This window comes from Abramis brama (genome assembly GCF_963993115.1).
Source record: "Abramis brama genome assembly, chromosome: 23".
Lineage (NCBI taxonomy): Eukaryota > Metazoa > Chordata > Actinopteri > Cypriniformes > Leuciscidae > Abramis > Abramis brama.
This window is the reverse complement of record NC_139985.1, coordinates 14,970,344-14,981,533: the sequence shown is the minus strand read 5'-3', so window position 1 is coordinate 14,981,533 and position 11,190 is coordinate 14,970,344. Positions and strand designations below refer to the sequence as shown.

The following is an 11,190-nucleotide window of genomic DNA, read 5'->3' as shown; positions in this document are numbered from 1 at the left end:
CAGACATTTTGAAAAAACCCGGTAAGAACGGCGAGCTTCAATGAATGGCTGAAACCGTAGCTCACCCATAGACAGCTCACCACACATAATACACCTGAAAGTGCGCATGCGCAGAAAGGACGAGCACGTACGACGGCCTTACGTAAACATATCACCAGAATGATTGACAATTAGGAGGACCAATAGTCTTGATGATCCACCCGGAAAAAGAAAATCCTCCGCTATACCTTTAAGTATGTAATATGTAAATGTATTTGTTGTGTACTTAGCATAAAATAAATGTATTTCAAATATATTTTAGTAAATTTATTTTTCACTAGGCATCCCTTTAAATTCTCCCCACAAGGATTTCAGAAAAAGAATCATGATAAAATGAAAAACAGCTGTCTGATCTAGAATTCTTAAAGGTGCAGTAAGCGATTTCTGAGAAACTGTTGATATTTGAACACCCAAACAAACATGCTCCTACGCAAAAGAAACAAACCCCTGCACCCTTTTTAAATTCCTGGAACTAACAGCAGTGGTTCTTGACAGAAGGACTTCAACAAACTACTGATGCTTTACCAAGACTGGCTACTGCCAATACATTCACAGATATTGCTGTTAGCATATAAGATGTGCTGCTGCTCCTGCACATGTAACACATGAAATAGCCCCGTTGCAGACCTATGCAGGTGGAGCTGAGGAAGGTGGAGGGTTTCTGAAAGCGCGCTGCAGACTGCTAACAGCAACGCTACCGGTATTGAATGTTGAGCCACTGCTGATTGACCGCTGATGCAACAGCAACCAATCAGCTGTCCTATGTTAACGATGTGATCGCTACCAAATGAGTTAAGGACCTTTCAGCCTGCGCCATATAGAGATTCATGCCAGAACTTGGTATTTATGTTTATATTATTTTGTAAAGGGGGCCTTTGAATATTGTGTTGGACAGTGGGGGGTCTTCGAGTCAAAAAGACTGAGAACCACAGGACTACAGGAAAAACAGTTTCAGAAAACAAAAACTGTTCCATAAAACTCAAATCTGGGTCATCTAGCAGCATGAAATCACAGCACTTAAAAGAAGTGTAATTAGTTGAGTGCACTGCTCTAGAGAACACCTCCACTACTCCCCCCACCACAGCAGACACAGGCAGCTGGAGCCTATTAGAGTAGTTCACTTTGCCTGTCGGATGCTTGAGGGGCCACGCACAAAGCTTGGTGCTGCTCACTGTCAAAAATTTACAGCATATGACAAGATTCCCAGACACAGGTACCACTCTTCCCACTTCCTTTACTTTCTCTGCATTTGAAGTTAACCCTATAGTAGGGTTCCAGACCAGGTTATGATTCATCATTCCTTATAATAATAGCTAAAGCTGAACTTCACTTATAAGACCACCAAAATGCAGTGTCTCTCAAATGATTACAGTTTTAAAAAGACAGGTGCACACAAACAAGACCCTAAAGTTGTAATGTAAATTTCTGCTTGTTCCTTAGCTTGGCTTGTCAAAGAATTATCGTGCTTCCTAGAGTTTGGTGATCACTTTTCTGGATATCCTTTATTTCAGTGAAGCAAAACATGCGGTTTTGGGCACAAGGCTTGAGCAGTGGTGTATTTGGAAAACCTGCTGATAAGGAACCTTGTAACTGAGGTAACTTTTTAATGAAAAGTATATTATAAAATAATTTTGAAATTTAAAATTTTGACCAGAATTTCTTACCATGTATGTTTCTGTAGTGTAGTGGTTATCACGTTCGCCTCACACGCGAAAGGTCCCCGGTTCGAAACCGGGTGGAAACAATGCGTGGCTTTTTGAGAAGTGGCAAAAAAGCATGTATTTGATTTTTCAGATTATCCTCCCATCCACACAAATAAGTATAAGCACTAAGTACCAGTAATATTTCTACAGACAGGTCACATGATGTAGTTCATGAAGTGTATTATTTTGATTTTAATTTCATGAACTCACAAAGCCCCATCAGTTGCCCAACAAATCATATTGGGCAATGCATGTGTTTCCGTAGTGTAGTGGTTATCACGTTCGCCTCACACGCGAAAGGTCCCCGGTTCGAAACCGGGCGGAAACAATGCGTAGCTTTTTGAAACTAGTGGCTCACTGAAAATAGTTATTCAAACAAAGTTTGGCTTTTTAAAAAGTGTAAAATTGGTGAGAAGTGCCCGCCTACCACAACAAGAAAGATTTAGCATCCAGGTTTCCGTAGGGACGAAACAATGTGTGTCAAATGAGCAACTGACTGTTCTTCAAACAGAGGGTCGACAGTTTCAGGGCCCAATACAATGACCAGCACAGTCAACTACAACTACTAATTTGGCCTGGTAGAGGACACGCCAGGTTAGAGAGTCAGACTTGTAACCCGAAGACTCAATATATCTTGATTCTCAAGGTAACTCAATTCTCCATATCGGCAGGAAAATGTAGGTGGGGGGAGTGCATTTTCACAACTCACTGCTCCTAATCAGGGGGGTAATCGAGCTCTCGATTTCCGTACCACCCCCAGCGGCCGCCATTGGCTATCAAGCCTTCACCTGCTGTTAGCATTCCATTGACTCCCATTCATTTTGGCGTCACTTTGACAGCGAATAACTTTACATCTGAGGCGTCTAAAGACTCCATTTGTCCATTATTTATTTCTAAAGAAACACGACAATGTATAAAATGCTCCATTACCTTGTATCTTACGTTATGGCCCCGTAGAAGCAGTTTTTGTAAAAACAGGCTAACGATTGCATCATAACCACGCGACTCTACCGTAGAAATTACCGTAGAGACAGGAGGAGAAGCTTGCAGTCAATCGGGGGGACGTGGAGGCATAAAGTCCGATAAAGTCCAGGGAGAAGCCCATAGAGAATCATAAAGTTGTTCCTGCTCCTAGCTTATGGACAGATCCTACTCACACTCTCCGTCTCTGCAAGATTCGGAAGGGAATGATTCAGATTTTTCTTGCACAGCTCCTAGAAGACTTACAACTGTCAGACAGGCTGCTCACGTCACATCCACGTCGTCAAGCTCAGTTTGAGTCTGCGCAGTTCACTCGGCAATCAGGAAATGAGTGCCTCTAATTTGCTTCACTTTTCTCCGTTGAAACCTATGGGGTCGCTGTGTCCAGTTTATATACGGTCTATGCTCCTAATGTGGGTTACACGCAGAGGAAAAATTCTAAGTATTGGCTAACGCATCAGTTTCTTTCATCAACTAGAGACTTTAAAGAAGCAACTTTAAAATCCTTGTTTCCGCCCGGTCTCGAACCGGGGACCTTTCGCGTGTTAGGCGAACGTGATAACCACTACACTACGGAAACTCATGCTAAAGGTGCTATGAGTGTTTAAATTTAAATGTTATACTAACCATCAAGAATTTTATTGTAGTTTATTGTCAAACCAATTACCATTTTATCCCTACTTCTAACACTCAAACTAGATTGTGCTTGGCAATCCCTTATAAATCTTTAGCGACCCCGAGTTAGGAAACACTGGTCTAGATAAACTTACTCCTGCATGTGTTTCCGTAGTGTAGTGGTTATCACGTTCGCCTCACACGCGAAGGCCAGTCGCACGTAGGTGTAGAGCGCTGCTAGCCAATAGGAACGGAGGAAATTCCAGGGAGGCGGGCCAGAAATAATACACAAAATTAGAGGTTCGATTCCCGTCTCTGCCACAAATACCATAAAATGATCTAGATACACTTTAAGTACGATTAACATATAATAAAATAACTCTGTGCACAAAAATAAAATAAAACTTATAATATTTAATATTTGTTCTTGTATAGGATGTAAAAAATGTGCAATTAAACCTTTACATTATAATAAGGTATAGTTATCTTTCATATAGAAAACATTTGAATGTGAATAATTGAAAAGAACATTTTGATAATGTTTTAGACCTTTATTTGAGATATTCACATTATTTTTTTATAACTATGTACATAAATCCAATATATATGAAATATAACCAATAAACACCAAATAGAGAGTTTCGTTTTATTTATAGTACAGATATATACATATATACATATTATTATATAAAACTGAAAAAGGTAATGTATTAAATACTTATAGATTAAACAACATTAATAATAATACATTCTAAAATTGTGGAGAACACAGGAAAAAACAAGAAAAAAATATTTTAAATTAAATAATTATGTACAGAGTTTAATAAGTAACAGTAATTAACATTAACAAGATAAAATAACAATGGAAGTCAATAAATTAACTTAAAAAAAAAACCTAAAATACAATGCAATACAATACTTTTGGTATTTAAATGAACAATAAATGAAATATTTAAAATATATATATTAAAAGTGCAGTGATATGTTTACATATAAGCATAACATTGTGCAAGGAATGTCTTTGTCTTTGTGATTTGTCAAGTATTTGAGGTCTGGGCATGTCATTTGCCAGTAAAGTCATTTTTTCTTTTCCTCAATCCACCTCTGCTTCTCAGCCTCATAGAATGGAGACTGCTGAAAGTCTCTCCATGACATTTCTGCACTCATTCCCTGAGCCTGATAAAGGGAAAACACTTTAGCTGGACAGTAAATGTATTTGCCTGCCACTCCAGGAAAACCAGTGTGAATATGAGGACTGTTGGGTCCTTGTTTCAGTGGCAGGTGGCAGAATCTGCACAGGCGACCAGTAGGATGCTCCACTACTGATTTCCTCTTGCTTCTCTCCTCAGTCACCCTCTTCGTTTCTGCCGCTCTCTGCTTAGAGGCCTCCAGTTCCCGCTGAAAAAAAGGAGTCTCTGCAAAGTCCTCAAAAGGCATTCTGGGGTTGGTCAGGCCCTCTGCTGAATATGTGTCAAATACTTTCTTGGAGCAGTAGAAGTATTTAACATCACCTCCTTGATAAAAGAAGTGTATTGAGGTCCCATCACCCATGTATCGAGACTTAGGCTGACCACAGGCTAAACAGGATCTAGTGTGCTTTTTTTGCAGCATATGCTGTTGTTGCTGCTGCTGAACTGCCTGCTGCTTCTCTATGATGTCCTTCACCATCTTCTCAAGCGCTGCCTGGTCCAGAGAGACAGCCTCAGGAACACTCTTTGCGGGTGGATTGACTGGGGCAGGTGGCAGTACTGTTACCGGGACACTGATGGTTTCACTGCCTGAGTGAAGACGCTGCCATAACTGCTGTGTCTCCAGGAGCTTTTCTGGGCTGGTGTTAAGTGAAGCATTAGTGTTCTTGTTTTTAGCAAGGTGTTTTATGTACCTGCTTATGTGCTGCTTTGTGGTTGAGTGCAGAAGGCTGTTGGGGTCAGTGCAGGCACTCTGTACCGTAGCAGCATATTCAGCATCCACCTTTGTAAGCAGGTCCTTGCTCCCGTGGTGCTTGGCCAGCAAACCATCAATGACATTTCTCATTGGATCTGTCCATCTGTTATGGTCCAACACAAAGACTCGACCCCCTGTCTTAATGGGTCCAGTCCGAGCGGCACAGGGAGAAGCAGCTATAGGCAGTGGTGGTGCGCTTGGCAGTTCTAAAAGAGATTCACAAAATTATTAAATGAAGTATTTCTGTTTTGTGTGCATAGATTAGACAGACAGATTAAACACACATTGATGTATGAATAATATAATTACCTGCATCTAAAAGAAACTCCTCAGATGTGTGTTCCTTCACTGTCGCAGCACCCGGAGTAGAAAAACAGTGAAAAATCACAGTCTGTGGGGGGGCCTCTGGATCAGCAGCAAGAGGGATCTCAGCAGAAGCATGAAAATACTTAAAGTGAAATAAGACAGTTAACTAAAGCATCAGTGATATATATAAAACATTTATTTTAAATTGCCATAATATTTCATAATATTACTGCTTCTTAAATGAATAAATGCAGCCTTAAAGCACAAGAGACTTAAAAAAATGTAAAGTAGTGTTTAATAAATTTGCGTTATTTAATATTCATTATTTAAATTGCTTAATATATGTGTAATAAATATTTAATATACAAATCTATATGTATAAATGTATATATAAAAAGTTAACAAGTTTAACAGATTAAAAATGTTAAATTATACCATTAAATTGCACATATATATATATATATATATATATTTTTTTTTTTTGTAATTTAAATGTAATATATATGTGTGTGTGTGTGTGTGTGATATTAATTACATTATAGGAGGACCAAACCTGCAGAAATGAAAGATGAATGAATACATATGTAAATGAATAAAAAGATAAATAAATGTGATAATAGGAAAATAAATAAAGGAATAAACGACTTGATAAAATAAATATTATTTTTAATCAAATTCATTTTTGTATTTTTTTTTTCGTTATTTATTTTCTGCTTTTATACATTTGTACATAAAAAAATATTTATTTGACCAACCCACCTAATTATCATGCACAGCAAAGAAATGTAAGAATAAATATAAAAATAAATAAAATTGAAATAAATAAAGGTTAAAATAAATAAATCTGGAAATAAATACATATTGGCATAAATAAATATAAAATATAAATATAAATGAATATATAAATAAATATAAAAATAAAAGGAAAATAAAAAATAAATAAAAACATTAAAATATAAAAGCAAAAAATAATAAATTAGGGGGGAAATAATGCGTTTATTCATTTATTTATTTTCCTATTATCACATTTATTTATCTATTTATTCATTCATTTTTAATGTCTGCAGGTTTGATCCTCATTAAATCTTACTGCACTGTTAACATATTTTAAACATTGTATTCAAGTAACCTACAAAAGATACTCTTATTAAATAACAGCTGTATTTATAACGAGAAGTTTGGTTTACCGTTTCTTAACATCACAAACCATTCAACACAATTAACAATACGATTACATTATAATAAACATGCAATTTAAATGATAAAATATATGAATAATAATGTATATGCAGTCACCTGAGGTAAAATCTGTCTGCAGGTAGTTTAGACAGTAACAAAACAAAACAAGTTTGCTGACAAGACCGGTAAACAAATCACTGCGAATGCTTGACAGATGACACTACGCTTTTTAAATTCCCCGCCGCGGAAAAGGCGGAACAGCGCCAGGAAGTCTACATGTGGCCAAAAGTATATTGCATCCGTAGTGTTAAGCACTACCATAGAGAATGAATGGGAAAAGTTAAGGGAAGTTAAGCTTACCGCGAAAGGTCCCCGGTTCGAAACCGGGCGGAAACAATTTATGACTTTTTAAAAGACTTTTTGCCTCACTGAAAATAGTTTGTAAAACAAAGTACAGCTTTTTGAAAGTGTAAAATTGGTGAGGAGTGCCGGCCTATCACGTATACTTTTTGGAAAGGGACAAGAAAAATGTAGCATCCAGGTTTCCACAGGCGGAAACAATGTGTTGCTTTTTCAAATGAGCACCTGACTGAAAATAGTTCTTCAGAGAGACGATTTTACACAGTTTCAGGGTCCAACACGATGACCTGGCCTGGATAAGAACTTGGCATATATCCAAATGAATTCAACAACAGGAGCAAAGCAACGTCAAAAAAACTTGTTTCCGCCCGGTCTCGAACCGGGGACCTTTCGCGTGTTAGGCGAACGTGATAACCACTACACTACGGAAACACATGCTACTCCCACAGGGATTTGGCGAACAACTAAAGGGGCTTTGTAAGTTCATGAAATTAAAACCAAACTAATACAATTCATGAACTACATTATGACACCTGTAACCATAGAAAATTGAACGTGTGAAATCCAAATGTTTTTAATTATTGAAAAATTACTGGTACTTAATACTTGTACTTATTTATGTGCAAATGTACTAAGTAAAATGAGGTCAAATGAGATTAAGATAAAAACTTCTCACGATTAGGCCTACATCTTTCTTGAAACGTCTTGTAGAAAGTAATTGTACGATGTACGTATCTGCCAAAAGTGTCAAATTGGTGAGTGCTCGCCTGCCACGTTGGACAATTTTCTGAAAAGGACGGAGTCAAGGTTTCTGTAGTGTACTGGTTATCACGTTGCTTAACTTTATTTAGATTAACATTTATGTTACTTTTTTTAAGAGGCAATCAGCACATTGACATTTTCAATCTGTAAATTAACTATGCTAAATGTAGCTTAAATTAATAGCAGAACAGAGTTTACTAGTAACAGTTATTTTTTTTAAATGTTTTAATAAATATTAAAAACATTAAAATGTTTTACAAATCTGAACAAGATCAAATACAAGTACTGACTGTGAATGATTGACAGATACTTGAATACTCAGCTACGGAAATGATAAAACAGCGCCATGAAACCTACTTGTGGGCCAAAGTATATTGCATCTGTAATGTTAAGCACTACCATAGAGAATAAAGGAGAAAAGTTAAGAGAAGTTAAGCTTAACTACTTTCCCTGTTTCTAAACGGAAAGAGTAAAACATTTTCCACAGATTGGAGAATTATTCTTTTGTCCAAAGGTTATAAAATAAAATAAAAAACTTGTTTCCGCCCGGTCTCGAACCGGGGACCTTTCGCGTGTTAGGCGAACGTGATAACCACTACACTACGGAAACACATGCTACCATCTGGAGCACTGTCCAGGGGTTCTTAGGGGACATCTAAAAATGAATTATGTAACATTCAAAAATGTTAAATGTTTTGGAAATTATACATTTTGAATGATAAATTTCAATGATCTTGAAATTACCATGCTTGTAAAAAATAGTTAAGGAACTCTAATTGAAAATAACAAGTCTACAAGGCAAAATCGACAAATCATGTTGTAATAATAACCGACTCTAACTTGGTTTCATCTTCTTCTAACAAATAAATTGGACAAATTAAATGTGAAGCTCATCCAAACAAAAAAAGATCAGGAGCATCGTGCAAGCATAAACTACCATAAATGACTAGGAAACGATTTGTGCAATAACTTTAAGTAACTTAGGAATTCGTGCTTATAGAGGGTATGCACATGATGTCACAGTAGGCAGGAGTCACTGCGGTTACACCCAACTGAGTGGCAAAATGTTAGGCTACATTCACACTGTCAGTCCAAATCCGATTATTTGTGTATACGATTTATAATCTGATCTAAAATTATTGATGTCCACTTTGTGTATCGCAATTGTTCAGATCCGATTTGTGTGTCCATCCATGCTGATATATCTGCATGGGTTTCTATGGCAATGACGTTGCATAGACATACGCCAAAAACAACAACAAAAATTATAGCAACATGGAGGAGGGATCTGCAATACAGATGTTGGCGTATTTACAACATGAAAATGGGTAGCCGCCGCTCTGGGCTACTCTTCTAAGCAGCCGCAGAAACGTCTCTGTTATATTGTCATTTTCTGCTTGTCCGGCACTTTGCAGCAACACAATATTGTTTTTTTTCTGTAGCGACTTTCAGGACCTTCCCTATAACACCTGACATTTATGTTTTACGTGGCGTGAGAAAGTCACATAAACCACACACAATCTGATCAGAGCGGTCAGACTGAAACATAGCCTATTTCCAGAAATTCAACTTGAATACAATTTCAAACCACATATGAATTAAGCTCGAAACAGATTTTTAAAACTGCACAGTGTTTCCCCTACCATTATATAAGGGGGGCGCCCCGCCCTCCTAACGGCTCCCCCCGCCCCCCTTGAAGTCAAGTAAATTTGATTTGATTTTCTTTATAGCGCCAGATTACAATTTGTTATTTTATTTTAAAAAACTAAATAGCCCTTAAGTAATATGTTATTTATCTTATTTCCACGATGGCATGTCTTTTCTGTCTGTGTTTGCGCGTTTACAATTATCCCAATGAGTGCGCAAGCGCGCACACTCACACACAAACAAACACTTGCGTCAAATACAGATGAGCACTAGCAGACAGAGAGCGCGCGGCGGGAAATATGTCGCTGAACTGAAGATGGCAACACTCGCTCTACTGCGAGTAGCAGCCGGAGTAGCTCTCCTGCTCCAAGTCTACGCCCGTTTCACACATATTTCGTTTGCAGTGCGTGTGCGGTGAGTATTTTTTTCCGTACCCATGTTTACAGAGCTTTCACACTGCACGCGGATGCAGTCCGTCGGTGATCGATCCGTTCCAGTTGCGCAGCGATCGCTGCACCGTTATACAGCAGTGCAGCGATCGTTTCCGCACCAAGTCTACTACTGTCTATGATTTCTGCTGTGCTGCAAACGCTGAATTAAAGTGACAGCGCGTGTTTCGTGGTCAACGTGAACACAGATTGACCTGAAAATGTAGTCATTTCACCATAAGTGCGATTAATTAAATAAAATGTAGTAATCTCACCATAAATTTATTTAATTAAATACTACTTTTTTCACTTTAAAACCGGGGTAAAGCAAGGAAAACTACAATTTACCTCAACAAGGCGACATAATGACATTCCTGGAGGTGGAAAAACAAGTTCTTTGTGACATGCAAGATTTATTGTATTAAAATTTAAATGCAAAAGATTTTAATATAAATACATGGTTAAATATTTTACCACTTGCTTGAGCAACTTAATATATAATTATATAGAAGTAATGCATTGAATAATACATTGTTTAAATTGTTTAAACGTGAACGCGCGTTCACAGCAGTGCTGCGTCTGACAGGATTATTCTCTCCAATAAATGCATCATAGAAATAAACACTTCTCACAAAAAAAGCCCATTTAAAATTTGTTTGTCATATAAATGTATTAACTAACATTAACGAACAATGAATGAGCAATATATTTGTTAGTATTTATAAATCTTTTTTTTAGTTGTTAGTTAAAAAATAAAACTATTTAAGCTCTGGTCCATTAATATTAACAAATACTTCTATAAATTTAACAAAGGTTATTTGCAAAAGTCAATTTTAAAAAGATTTAAATATGTTTGGTTTTTTTTTTGGTTTTTTTAAAGAGATATCTTATGTTAACTTTTTTTTTTTAAACATTTGTGTTTTATGTTAACTTTTACAAAGCATTACCCTCCCAGACAACCAATTAATGTGACACATAGATAGATAGATAGATAGATAGATAGATAGATAGATAGATAGATAGTGTCTGTGTCAAGTGAGTGTGTGTTTGTGTGTGTGTGTATACGCTGAAGAGTTGCAGCCACTGGGCTATAGACTAATATTTATAGATCTAGCCTTCGTGACATGACTGGTATGGTTTGGCAATAGGGACAGCCTATACACTTGTCAAAATCAGGACGACTCCCCACATTTTTTAAACATCATCGGGAGTTCGGAGGGTGCTCA

At 37.1% G+C, this 11,190-nt stretch overlaps 1 protein-coding gene across 1 annotated transcript; it reads right to left on the bottom strand.

The window, feature by feature from the left end:
* Window positions 1–3,875: 3,875 nt before the first annotated feature.
* Window positions 3,876–5,725, bottom strand: LOC311074486 (uncharacterized protein). The gene is made up of 2 exons (XM_084101143.1): window positions 5,592–5,725; window positions 3,876–5,488 (listed from the first exon to the last, which is right to left on the bottom strand). Exon 2 carries the CDS (start codon window positions 5,370–5,372, stop codon window positions 4,416–4,418), a length of 957 nt encoding a protein of 318 aa, XP_083957269.1. The 5' UTR covers window positions 5,373–5,488; window positions 5,592–5,725; the 3' UTR covers window positions 3,876–4,415.
* Window positions 5,726–11,190: the final 5,465 nt, after the last annotated feature.